General features: G+C 41.6%; 1 protein-coding gene and 1 long non-coding RNA gene across 4 annotated transcripts in view; one reads left to right on the top strand and one right to left on the bottom strand.

The window, feature by feature from the left end:
- Positions 1-4,952: 4,952 nt before the first annotated feature.
- On the bottom strand, positions 4,953-13,402 carry JCHAIN (joining chain of multimeric IgA and IgM). Its single transcript, XM_073541070.1, has 4 exons — positions 13,251-13,402; positions 10,097-10,226; positions 7,135-7,215; positions 4,953-5,363 (listed from the first exon to the last, which is right to left on the bottom strand). The coding sequence occupies exons 1-4, from the start codon at positions 13,309-13,311 to the stop codon at positions 5,162-5,164; spliced, it is 474 nt and encodes a 157-aa protein (XP_073397171.1). The 5' UTR covers positions 13,312-13,402; the 3' UTR covers positions 4,953-5,161.
- The window catches only part of LOC141046596 (uncharacterized), a 48,512-nt gene continuing 40,029 nt past the window's right edge, over positions 5,575-14,057 (top strand). The window contains exons 1-3 of one of the 3 annotated variants that reach the window (XR_012219620.1): positions 5,579-5,772; positions 5,891-5,973; positions 10,120-10,281. This is a non-coding gene — a long non-coding RNA (uncharacterized lncRNA). Of the gene's footprint in view, positions 5,974-10,119; positions 10,282-14,057 lie in introns of all 3 variants that reach the window. The other 2 variants (XR_012219619.1, XR_012219617.1) reach the window with 2 other exon arrangements.

The raw sequence follows: 14,057 nt of genomic DNA, 5'->3' as shown, positions 1-14,057 counted from the left end.
AAAAACACTAGCTCCTGTGTTAGTGGGGTTCAGTAACGCCAGCTGCTCCCCTGCTGTGTGTCCGGCAAAGTCTCCTGCTGCCTCCACATTCAAACTACATCAGATATAAAACTTGCTCCAATTAGGCCTCAGCCTAAACCCTGATTGAACCTGGGCTCCAACACCGCCAGCTGCTGCTCAGATGTGCCATCTGCACAGAGAAAAACACATGCTCCAGTGTTAGTGGGGTTCAGTAACGCCAGTTGCGCCCCTGCTCTGTGTCCGGCAAAGTCTCCTGCTGCCTCCACATTCAAACTACATCAGATATAAAACTTGCTCCACTTAGGCCTCAGCCTAAACCCTGATTGAACCTGGGCTCCAACACCGCCAGTTGCTGCTCAGACGTGCCGTCTTCACAGAGAATAACACATGCTCCAGTGTTAGTGGGGTTCAGTAACACCAGCTGCTCCCCTGCTGTGTGTCCGGCAAAGTCTCCTGCTGCCTCCACATTCAAACTACATCAGATATAAAACTTGCTCCAATTAGGCCTTGGCCTAAACCCTGATTGAACCTGGGCTCCAACAACGCCAGTTGCTGCTCAGACGTGCCGTCTGCACAGAGAAAAACACATGCTCCAGTGTTAGTGGGATATTCTAATTTTGTGAGAAGCACTTATACTTGTATGTGTCTCCTTCATACTGCGACATTGAATACAGATGTGTACCCCACTATTAACATGCTATTAGCCATGCACCTATCAAAATATAAGGTGGTAAGCAGCACTGTGCCCCCCATTAAATAAAATCTCCGCCACCCAATAAACACAAATTATTCAGTCTATGTACTCTCCCCAATTAAAGTTTAAGGAGTTGCCGGTCTTTCTCTATAATATGTGTGCGTACCTAGGACAGAGAATGCTGACGGTGTGTAATATTTTCCCTGCCAGCATTCTGTATGTCCTAGGTAGCACACATAGGGTATGTTCCCACGGTCAGTAAACGCTGCGGGTTGGACGCTGCGTAAATCCTCAGCGTCTAACCCACAGTGGCCAGATGTTAAAGCATAGTGGGTAGGATTTCAAGAAATCCAATGTCCACTATGCGCTCAGAGATGCTCACGGCATCCCTGTGTAAAAGGACATGCAGTACATCTTTCCAGACCGCATCATGTGTATTTATGTTGCGGAGACGCTCAGTCTCCAGAAGCGTTAATTACCCATAGGATTTAATTAGATCTGGTAAAACTGCATTATCTTTATAGTCACATGCGTACTAAGTGCGGAATGTCATGATCTCAGTGCGGGTTTGACTCGCACACGTGGGGTTAATGTCTGGAACCAGTGCTGATGACTGGCATTTCTGGAGTTAAAGGTTGTGATCCCGATGCAGGCTTACCTGCACACCTGGGGCTATGATTGTGGCCTCTCCCTGGTTCTGGGGGAGGCTTCTTATAGCCTCAGGACGCTCCCATCCCTGTCAGTTATACTCTTGCCCTTGGCATTGTGTGGTGACCCCTGAGTGTGTTTGTGCTGTGTTCTGGTTACTTGATTCTCTGTGTATGACTCGGTCTGTTCTCTGGATATCTCTTTGGATTCTGCCTGGTACCTTATATGTCTGTTTGGTTTTGATCTCTGCTTGGCCCTGATTATCCGCTCTGTCTCATCCCTGGTACTGTACTGTGATCCTGTGTATGACCTTTGGCTTTGTCTGACCTCCCGTCTGTTTATCCCTCCTGTACCTCGTTTAGCACTGCTTCTGTACTCAGGACACGCGCACTGGCTCTATGAGCAAGTGTAGTGCGGTGTCTCTGACATGGAAACGCAGTTTACTATGCTTGTGAACTAATTTAAATAAAGATGTGCCTTGTGCCACAGCCGCAAGTTCGTGTCCACTGCAGTTCTCGCAATGAGCTGGGTTGACCGCGAGAACTGCCGTGCACGTGACCGGCGGGGACGGGGTCTCATGATTAGCTGACCGCGAGAAATGCCATGCAAGTGACTGCCGGAGATATCAGCGGTCATCATCTTCAAACTCAGCTGTGTCTGGATGTCAGGCTGAGTCATGGCATAATGCCACCGTTCAGCCTGACATCCAGATGTAGCAGAGCTGGAGTCGTCTTGGGACAGGATGTATATCTTCTCAGCAGACAGGTAAGGATATTGTTGCTTTTATTTTATTTCTCTTACAAGAGAACGAGGGCTTCAGTGGAATAGGCGATGCAGTAAGTATGGTTTAATTATGATTATTAAAGGAGTCTGTGTCATTATTTCAATTAAAGAACTTTATTCTGGCTGTGTCTTTATTTACCATATACAGTAACTATAGGATTAGTAATGGATAGGGGTCTTATAGACGCTTCTCCATTACTAAGCCGTGGGCTTGATGTCACTAGAAAATACAAAGGTGACATCAACCCCACAAATATTACCCCACTTGCCACTGCTACAGGGCAAGTGGGAAGAGCCGGGTAAAGTGCCATGATTGGCACATCTTTGGATGTGCCAATTGTGGGGCAGCTGCGGGCTGCTATTTTTAGCCTGCTGAGTGCCAAAATACAGCCCGAGAGTACCAGGCAGCAGCTGTCTACTTTTTCCTTGGCTGGTTAACAAAAATAACGGGACACCATGCTATTTTTTTGAAGGATCCCACTATTTTTGCTAAACATCCAAGGTAAGCAGACTGCTGCGACCTGGTATTATCAGGCTGGTAAGGTTCATGGATATTGGATCCTTACCAACCTGAAAAACCAGTCCCAGTAGTCTGCTTTACTCTGGCTAGATAACAAATATAGGGGGACCCAATCCTATTTTTTAAAAATTATTATTTATTTATTAAAAAGGAGGGGACCTCTCTCTGTGCTTTCCTCCACTTCCTGTCATGCACTTCTGGCTGTCACAAGATTCAACATTATGTAAATTAGTACACATGCGTAGTAAGCTGCATTCCAGCACTTAATACGCATGTGACTCTTAAGATAATGCGGTTTTACCGCATCCAATGAAAGTGTATGGGTAATTTACGTAACATACCGTATATATACGTGTACAAGCCGACCCGACTATAAGCCGACTCCCCTAATTTTGCCACAAAAAACTGGGGAAACTTATTGACTCGTGTATAAGCCTAGGGTGGAAAATGCAGCAGCTACTGGTAAATTTCGAAAATAAAAATAAATACCAATAAAAGTAAAATTAATTGAGACATCAGAAGGTTAAATGTTTTTGAATGTCCATATTGAATCAGGAGCCCCATATAATGCTCCATACAGTTCATGATGGCCCCATAAGCTGCTCCATACAAAAAACACCCCATATAATGCTGCACAAAGGTTAATAATGGCCCCATAAGATGCTTCATAGAATAATATGCCCCATATGCTGCCCCATAAAATGCTCCATAGATTATGCCCAATAAGATGCTCCATACATTATGCCCCCATAAGATGCTCCATAGACTATGCCCCCATAAAATGCTCCATACATTATGCCCCCATACGATGCTCCATACATTATGCCCCCATAAGATGCTCCATAGAATAGGCCCCATATGCCACTGCTGCAAATAAAAAAATGACATACTCACCTCTCATCGCTGGGGGCCAGGTATCGGTGTCCAGAGCAGGCAGGGACACTGGCGCGCTATGGGGGACAGGTGACGGTGTCACTGCTGGCTCAGGACCCCGGTACTGGCGATATTCATCTGTCCCCGGTCCATCGCTGCGCGCCGCTCTGTCTTCCGGGTCCCTCTGTCAGTGACTGTTCAGGCAGAGGGCGCAGCACGCACTAACTACATCACTGCACCATCTGACCTGAACATCACAGTGAGAGAATGTGGAGGACCAGGGACAGGTAAATATCGCATATACTTGCCGTCTCTGCAGCCCCGCTTCTCCCAGGTTCTCCGGCAGCTATTCCATCCTTCAGCGGTCACTTGGTACCGCTCATTAAAGTATGAATATGCGCATATTCATGACTTTAATGAGCGGTGCCACATAACCGCTGAAGGAGGGTGCCTGAGACCGTGGGAGAAGCGGGGGGCAGCAGAGACCAAGCCAGGGGGGTCAGTATGACACCCCCACTCCCCCTACCCCACCGACCCCTGATATATGACTTGCGTATAAGCTGAGGGGGGGACTTTCAGCCCAAAAGAATGGGTTGAAAATCTTGGCTTATACACGAGTATATACGGTAACATTACATAACATTATGTAACATAACGCTACGTAAATTGACATGCTGTGGTCTGGAAAGACGCACTGCATGTCCGACTCTACGGGTGAGCCGTGGGCATCGGTGCACGCATAGTGGGCATGGGATTTCTTGAAATCCCATCCACTATGCTGTAACAGCTGGATGCTGCAGGTTGGACATTGCGGATGTACGCAGCGTCCATCCCGCAGCGTTTACTGACCGTGGGAACATACCCCAATATATCTGCAAACAGGAAATCACTTTTTTTTCCTTTCCAGAAGCCAAGTTTCAATTAGCTTTATTTTAAGTGACAAAAAAGACGCATGCAATGAAAAAAACGCATTAAAAACGCATGCTGAAAAAAACACATGGAAAAAATGCATCAAAAATGCAGGTGACCTGCCAGCAACCTCAGGTGCAGATTTGGTGCAGATTTCACCTGCATCAAATCCTGAGCAAATACCGAGCCATTCCTGATCATGTGCACATACCCTTAGGTATGAGCTATCTTAATGATAGAACATCAATAGCTTAGTCATCTGAGAAAACCCCTTTTAACAAGATTCATATTAAAAGTTATTATAAGTTCGTACTTCTGTCGCTAAAAGTGTTTTCTTACAAAACATCTGGTCTCTCACCCTGAAAGGTACAAGGTGGTCCTTAATGGGGTACTCACCCTTTAAGATGTTCTTGGGTCCTAAGATGGAACTTGGAAAGAGTTTGTTGCCATGAGACCAATCCTGTAATGATGTTAATAATTCTCTGTAATATAGTACAAGACAGCTTTCACACAATTGCTTTATTGCTCTGTATAGGCAATGATTTGATTTATTGCAAAGCTGTAATTTGTGTAAGGCAAGGCTATAAAGCCACATTGGTATGACGCATAGTAAAGTACTGCACAAAACGCATGACCAAAGCCTGTCTTAAATTCCTCTTATTCTGTGCTGCCTGATTGATGCGGTTATAAACAGTATTGCTTTATTGTGTGTTTTATTCATAACAGGATTCAGGATTTAGAGACACTTCCTTCATTATTGTCTTTCCGTTCAATGTGAAGGGAATTTTAGTTGTGTAGCACTTGTTTCTATCATAAGTGTAGCAGGGTTCTTCATCAGGTGTACTGCAGCTTCCTTGAGAAACAAGAACTGATTCACCACCAATTTCAATTTCCACAGGGTCACATTTCTTGCAACTAAAAAAAAAATATATATATATAAGAGAAATCTTTATTTAAAGGGAAACTGTCATCAGAATTTTACACCACAAACTAATGACATGTGTGTGTATATATATATATATATATATATATAGGGACTGGAATGCTGATTAAATCCTTACGTTGCATCACTGAAATCTTATGCAAGTAAGTGCAATCAGGTGAGACTATGCACCTGTCTCTTTCTCTATTTCCCACTCGCTGTCTGCCTTCCGTCTCTGACTGACAGGTCACTTTTCTCTTGGGGACCTGCTTTTTCTAGCAACATCTCATATGGCGTCATTGCCTGGGCTGGTACAGGTTACAGTTCAGGTGATGTTATTTTAGAATATCAATCTATGCAAGTGCCGCTCCACACAGTGACAGCCTTCTATTGTCTACCTTGGTTAGTAAACCAGAGAAAGGAACCGGCATAAGTCGGCAGGATTAGTTTTGGAGTCTGTCTCTCTAATATTTTCCTTTTGTTTGCTCATTCTTTTGTGTTGGTATTCACTCTGATGAAGCCTCTGGGTGAAACCTGCGATGGGACAGGTGGACAAGGACGCATATACCAGACCCCCCCTTTCACTGAAATACCATCTTTTGTGTAAGTACTTACCTTATGCATTTTTTCATTAAACTATTTAGTACCAGTCATGACACTTGTTAGTTGACTTGAATTATTACGTGGATGGGGTTCTTTGTCCTATTTGGAACCTGTTGTGTTACTTTACATCTCTTACTTTGTACATGTTACTGGTGCCACTTTTAGGAACATTCTGTTTTGGTATGTGTATGTCTTTTGTATTTAAATCTTTTTTAAGTATATTTAATAAATTGTTAGTTTTTATGAGACCTTTGTGTGCACTCGTTTTCATATGTTGGTTGGTAGATTAGTTACGGAGTGTGTCTCTCTAATATTTTCCTCTTGTTTGCTTAGTCTTTTATATTGGCATTCCTAGGTAGGTAGGAGCAGCACGAATGGGAATGTAAGGCCATGCTTGTGAAGCATTAATCAGCATGCAAGGATCATGGATAATCCCATATAGAGGACCATACAGGTGCAGAAATATTGGAAGATAGGTTAGGCCTTATTCACATCAGTATTATTGAATCAGTATTTGTATTATGCACCAACTTATACTCCAGTTAATTTTTTTCCATTAATTATCAGGACTGTCTCAAAAACACAGAACAGATGTCAATCTTTCAATTATAGCTTTTCTCTGTAAATTCCACTCTTGGCTTTGGCATGCAAACACTGTCACAAAAATAGTGACATGTGAATGAGGCCTAAAACTAATACACCTTTAAGGCTGGTTTCAGATTTGCGTTCAGGACGGCTGTGGATGGCTGCCTACTTCCTCCTTTCTTCCTCCCTGAAGCTCCACCTACGCTCCGCCTACTTCTGTAGGCGTCATGCTTTTCCTTGCGTACCTATCTTTAACATTGAGTATGCAGGGACATGTGTTTTATGCAGATGCATCCACATGTGGCGATTTAACGTGTGCGGCGACCACGCGAAAATGTAAAATTTTGGATTATTCTGAGGAGGGGGACCCCTGTATGACTTCCAAGCATCATTTAAGGGCATATGGGTACAGATTATCCTTATGAAATATGCCATATCATTTTTTTTTTTTTTTAAGGATTGCATCCTTACAAAAAAAAAAAAAGTTAAGTAAAATCAAGTGCTGTAATAGCACTAATACAAACTAAATTCTCAATTATTATTGACAAAAGTTTAAATAAAAATGTTATCGCTTACAGGCTTAAAAGATTATACGTAAATTCAGTTCTTAATGGAGAAGTTGGATCTGAAATGTTCATTCTGCTGCTCAGTGGAACTCTGTGGGCGAAATACAAAAACATGTAATAAAGTTTTCATATAACACTAGCAATAATAATTAATAAAGTGTGGTGCATATTGAACAATTAGGCCTCTCATTTGACTGCTTGTCACAAGCTTTGTTTCTACCACAAAATTTCTGGAGTAAAGGTTTGTGCACACCACATCTTTTTCAGGCAGATTCGCATGGAAACTGCCTCAAAAACTTATCAGAAAGTGCTCAATAGAATGAACAGATGCATTTCTATGTAAAAACCTGATCATTCATGTCCTAGACTTTTTTGGGGAGCTTGCCATCATTTTTGCTTAAAAAAGCGCTAGCGGATTCTTTGTTGATCAATGATGTAAAAAAAAGTTTCAGAAACCATTGAATAAAATCCTCTGAAAAAAAAAACGACATAAAAAATAATACGCCACTTTCCTGAAATATTCTGATTGAAATTTGATGGGTTCACCTGAGTTTAAAAGATGTTGCATGCTCATACTCATTGAGGGGTTCTGGAGGAAAAATTTAGGAAAAGTGACAAAATAGAAAGGGTTTTTATTAAGTGTCAAAATCATTAAGAAAGGCCATCAATATCAGATCAGTATGGGTGCGACACCTGGCTTTTTCGCCGATTAGCTGTTGTCGCCACTGGCCGGAAGTTCTTGGATGCTGCTGGAACACAGCAGCTCTGCCATTTCTATAGTGGTCGTGGACAGGTACTGCAGATCCACCCCTATTGAAATAAATAAAGTGTGGATCTGTAGTACCTGCCAATAGCCACTGTAGTTTCAATGTAGATGCTATGTTCCGGCAGCATCAGAAAAGTTTTGGTGCCACTGATGACAGCAGATTGGTGGGGATGTCAAGTGTTGCACCCCCACTAATAAAGATATTGATGGCCTATCCTGAGGATAAGCCATTAATTAAAAATTAGTCGCCAACTGCTTTAAGAAATAGTAAAACTCCACCGCCTCTAAAATGGGTTTTAAACTTTTAAAAATACAGACCCCAAAAGTTTCCTGTGATGTCAAATATTAGACAGCAATTACCCTCCCTAGGCATAGCTCACATCACTGCTGTAGCCGATTGCTGAGTTCAGCGGCTCATTCCTTCTATATAGACCAAGCTGCAGAACTCAGTGACTGGCTGCAGCAGTGTTGTGAGCTTTTAACACAACATCACCATTGCAGCTCAAACAGTGAGACTAGAAAAGTGTCAGAGCCAGAGCTGGGCAGAATTACAGAAAATATTTGGGGTCCACTCTTCTGAAAGTGGAAAACATCCTGAGTCTTTTAAGAGAATCTTTTTGGTGTTTAAAGGGAATGTGTCAGCAGGATTGTGCACAGAAATCTACACACAGTGTCAGGTCGGCGCCGTTATACTGATTACAATGATACCTTGGTTGAAGAAATCCATCTTGTGGTTGTTGTTTAATCTTTATTTCATTTTTAAGTTAATGATATGTTCGGATTGTGTGTGGGGGGGGTCATCATGTGGTGCTCTGATTAGGTATTCACCAGTATGGCTTCTGACAAGTCACTGCTCCCTCACTGACCTGACGCCTACTTTACATAATGAATATTATGTATATCTTGAAAAAAAATCCCCTTCTACAGGCAGGCACCAACGGTAGCGCCTGTGCTGCAGCATGCTCACATCTATAATGTGTATGTAAGTCACTTCTTTGATGTTATCCATAGATTCCTAAAATAAAAAAAAACTCAGTTTGAAAATGGCGCCATTTTCAAACTGTTTTTTTTTTTTATTATTTAGGAATTTATGGATAACATCAAAGAAATGATGTGATCACGCTGCTGCGCAGGCGCCATTGCCAGGTGCCTATGTGCAGAAAAGAGTGGCAAAAATTCACCGCACACTCTAATGAAATAATTTGCAACCAACAGTGGAATTTTATTTTTGACAAACAGATAAGTGCCAAGTTACAAAAATTGGTCCAAAACCCAGTAAAATAGAAACACCCGACGTTTCGACCCTCCCGGGTCTTAATCATGGGGTTTACTTGGGTTCAAGAGGAATGGGAGCCAGGGTTAGGGAATAGCCGTATATAAACTTCCATGCGGGTAATGGTAGGCTGTAAATAAATGGTAACCTTTGAAGGATATGAAGTGTACCATGTAATGATAGGTAATAGGTTAGAGGTAACCTTAAGATGCTTGAAAAGGAGGTCCGGTAGAGTCCTGTGCAATAAAAGGTGTTGCTTTTTGTGTGTAATATTTTTCGTATCCGGTATGGTAAGATATACGTATTGCTGCGCACTCATAGTCAGAGTAGTGCCAATCATAGGTGGCCAGCGGTGGAAACTGCGTCCTGAGGCTGTAGGACCGTCCGGGATATGCTTGCGCCCTCCTCCCCTGGCTGGCAGAAAAGCTATTAGTTTAATCAGTAATAACCTGACACTGTCTGTAGGTTACTGTGCACAATCCTGCTGACAGGTTCCCTTTAACAATACCTAGGAAAAATCTGCATGGGCTTGAGGGTATCCTGATTATGCATAAGCAGCATGTGCCTATAGAAGCTATGATTAATATCATGTATGTATTTTACTTTTCTAGTATAGTTTCCACAGTTCAGTGGTGCTGCAGAATATTTACTCTCATCAGGTGCAATGAAAAGTGGGACAATCCTCTCTTCTGATATTAGAACTGTATACCCATAAAGACCGTAATCAATTTATCAGAAGTGTGAGATGAGACCTGACGTTCGGGAAAGGAGAACATGAACTTCCATGCAGTTACCACTGGCTGAATTCGTACCCATGACTTAAGTGCATATACAGTAAAACCACAGTGATAACCAATAAGCCAATATAAAGTCATTCAAGAAGTTTTTAAATATTATACATTTTCTTATAAAACATGGATTATTTACACTCACGTTATTTCAATATTTCTCTCTAGAATCTCTTCATTTGGATCTTCTTTGGATGGGACAAACCTAGAGGTCACCCTGATACACTTGCACTGGTTTTCCATCAAAACATGTTCTTGGCCACCATAATATTGACCTGAAAATGCATTGAATACCTCATTTTGGAAAATCGAATATTATCATTTCTTAAAGTGAGTATCACCCCCAAAACTGAGCTTGAACTTTTTATTTACACATTCATATAGAAGACTTAGGCCTTATAAAAATCATACTTATACTGTAACTCTTGTTCATTCAGTTTTATAAAAAAAATAAATAAAACTGTTTTCAAGATAAAAGATTAGATATGTCTAACGCTGGTAGGTGTGAATCCACTGGCCAGACTTACCCTGGGGGCATGACTAAGTGGCTACCTGCTCTTCGCTGGCACCTCTAATGGCGAGGATAGGCACCAGGTGCCACTACAGAGCGGTATCTGCACCTGCAGCAGCTGGCGCATGGGTCGGGTCAGAGAAGGTATGCAAGGTACAAAGGGGCGAGACAGAAACGTAATCAGATGGTCCGGGGTCGGGCAGGCACCACAGGTTTAGATTACAAAGCCAAGGTAAGAAGCGGAGAGAACAGAGAGTACAAGAAGATAAGCCAGGTCACTAAAATGATGGAAAAACAAATCACCTTGCCTGGGAACTAGCTGCTAACAGCAAACTGGAACCTAAGCTCATGCAAGGTGTGGAGTGCGGCGCTACCTGATATAGCACCTGCTGGTTGGTGATTGGCTGAGAATTCAAATCCTGCAGGTCACAGTAGGGTTAAACTCCTGCAGATTCTGGCTGTGGCCCCCTATAGCCATGTGGAGACATCAGGGATAGTTGGAAGTGCTGCATGGACTCATTGCGGCGGCCAGATATGAGAATAAGCAGAGTGGAAACATAGCGGTGTGAATACATGTGAGATACTGCTGTGACAATATGTAAATTGGGTGTCATCAGAGTACCCTTGGCATGCACCTTTGTACCACCTCAATTACCATTTCTTGCTTCTATCCTTTTAGTGATCTATCACACTCGATTTTGAGTGAAGCCTGATCTAAATCCGCAGCCCTCCACTTTCTGACAAGGCAAGGGCCACGAGCAGACAATGTGTCATGCTGAGTTCTTATCCTTGTTCTGTGTGTAGCAGGATCACAAAGCATTGGGCTGACAGGAGAGGGACATGAGAAGGAGAACTATGTCTGTGTGAGTGCATTCTCATGTTGTGTGATCCTGTGGGTGGAGAATGACTACTACACAAAGGAAATGTATGAGAACTGAACCCCTGAACATACTGACACTGTGTGTGCTCTTAGTCCAAGTAGTGTAGTAGGTGCAGAGCTGAGGAGTTAGATGAGGCAGTGTTCCATAGTGAGCGCCATCACCATAAATGGTGGGGAGGAGGATGGCAATTGAGGAAGCGTAATGGTGCTACGAGTACTTGGCCATGTCAAGGGTGCAACAAAGTCCCCTCATTTACATATATAATAATACTGTTTTTATATAAAACTAAATTCCTTAAATCTACAATACAATTATGATTTTTATAGGGGCTAAGTCCCCTATATGAATGTCTAAATAGATCAATTTCAGTTTTGGGGGTTGCAGACTCCCTTTAAATTATTTATAAAATACACATGATAATATAAAATGTAATGAATATATTGTTTAAAGCAATATGGTGTAGTATAGGTTGCAATCATATACAGCCTTTGCTTCCTGATGGTACCAATGTCGTCTCTGAAACAAGGAGTATCACAGAGAAGTGGAGTGCCAACTGGTTTTTCATGACACTGATAGATCATCTCTATTATATACATTCAATGAAAAGATTTGGTTTATAGTCCAGTCTTATTTTAGGGTAGTTAATGCACAAGTTTTGTTTTAGGGTGAATCAGGATAAGACCCAAAAATAGCTAAAAAATTTTTGTGTACTCTTCCTCTCTCCTCGCTTCTTATCTTCTCTCTAAAACATCCCAAAAGGGCATGTAGAAACTGCATCAAATGTAATAGCTTTAACCCTGATGAGCCGCAAATACATTAAATCAATTCTTATGGAACTTATTTATGGACTTCCATGCGCTGCTTGACACAATACAAGATTCCAATTATGATAGAAGATTAATCATTTATTCCCAACGCGTTTCGAAGTAAGAGCTACTTCTTCCTCAGGGGATGACAAACAGATGTTCTTACTTCGAAATGCGTTGGGAATAAATGATTGATCTTCTATCATAATTGGAATCTTGTATTGTGTCAAGCAGCGCATGGAAGTCCATAAATAAGTTCCATAAGAATTGATATATTAGCGGTCACTTGTTTGACCATTGGACGTGCAGCAGCTGACTACTAATCTTATATGCCTGATCTCTCCTACAACAGGTGAGTGGATTTCTGATATTCTTTTTAATATTAACCCGGATAAGACCCTATTTGCGCTTTTCTGTTCCTATAGTGTATTATATAGCAAATACATTAAAGAAATATTGAGGGTATTAATGATTACATTCTTCACTAATGTCTAATTAATAGCTGTCTACTCACTGAAACTATTCAAGTGCAGAAAAGATAAACGGGAATACCTATCAGCGGCCGCTGGCCAATGTTTGGAACTGTAGGTGTTCTGCTATTTATGCTGCTTACATCCTGACACTACTGGGCAGCGGAGCGGTGGAGGTGCTGAGTGATGGACCCCCAATAATCTGATGTCATGGATAGGTAATAGTTTAGACCTGCACAACCCCTTTAAATTAGTGTGCCCACATTTTGTGTTGATAGAACAGTAATTTATTTTCCTGCATACTTAACAAAAAAGGGTAAAAGCAAACACAGAAATCAGTTTATCTAATATATTATAGAAAGAAGCTGATTTAATGGCATTAACATAACAGCAACATTTCTAGTTAAAATTGTCACAAATTTACGATATGGTGCAGAGATTTTGCCAACAATCATATTCATCTGGAGAGAGGCTGCAGAAATCTGTGCACATGTTGCAGAAACTTTTCAATCATAAAAATGTTTTTTTCCATGTGTAAATAAACCCTTACATTGCTTTATTATGCATTGCCTAAGCTAAGAGTTATTTTATTCTATCACAGACAAAAATGAGGCATATCCATTTTACCTACCTGTTACACAAACTGCAAAAAGTAGCAAGGCTGCAGCCCGTAACACATTGCACATCTCCATTCCTTCTCTTCTTATGAAGATGTCCGAGACAGATTACACTATAAGAGATGGGGTGGGGGCACTTTCTGAAACTGTCAACTACTTAAAAATAACTATTTCGTTTCGGTATTGAAAACAGATGCTACTTTCATGGACTGTAGCAAATGTGTAAATATATCTTTTAACACTTGTAAATGAAAATATATGTTGCTCCATTTTGGGACGTGTAGAAAATGATCCTTTATAAACAAATCACAGAAATCAGTGTGCAGCAATACAATTTATTTCTTTAAAAAGCAGAGAAAATATGATGGTTTTATACAGTAAAGCTATGTGCACACGTCACGTTTTTGCAGCACGGATTTGTCACAAAACCTGAATGGTATCTGGATACCAGCAAAGTGAATTAGATTCCTGAAGTCTCATGCACACGTTGCTTATTCGTGACTTGCAGATTTGGTGCAGATTTAAATCTACAGCATGTCAATTCCTTCAGCGTTTTTGAAGCGTTTTTTCACCCATTGACTTCAATAAAGTTAGTCAAGAAAACTAGAAAAACGCAGGACTAAAAATGATTGATTTGCTGCGTTTTTAGACAACAGTGAATGCCATAGGGCACATGTCAAACTCTGGCCCGCACGTGAGTATATTTGGACTGTGACGACAGGTGGGTCCCTTGAGTATATTTAACGTGCAACGCCAGGCAGGTCCTTCGCCCAGCATCACACTTTCAACTATAAAGGCATCTTAGCTGCCGATACAGTTGA

The sequence above is a fragment of the Dendrobates tinctorius genome, unplaced genomic scaffold (assembly GCF_039654945.1).
Source record: "Dendrobates tinctorius isolate UK_male_01 unplaced genomic scaffold, ASM3965494v1 ptg000011l, whole genome shotgun sequence".
Lineage (NCBI taxonomy): Eukaryota > Metazoa > Chordata > Amphibia > Anura > Dendrobatidae > Dendrobates > Dendrobates tinctorius.
This window is presented reverse-complemented; position numbering and strand designations above follow the sequence as displayed.

Bases quoted from the DNA above. Each gene is read 5' to 3' on its own strand.
- JCHAIN (XM_073541070.1), bottom strand. From the start codon at position 13,311: ATGGAGATGTGCAATGTGTTACGGGCTGCAGCCTTGCTACTTTTTGCA. The intron at 7,216-10,096 runs GTGAGTGTAAAT...TTTCGCCCACAG, and splicing joins GAGAGAAATATTGAAATAAC to AGTTCCACTGAGCAGCAGAA. The intron at 5,364-7,134 runs GTAAGCGATAAC...TTTTTTTTTTAG, and splicing joins ACGTATAATCTTTTAAGCCT to TTGCAAGAAATGTGACCCTG.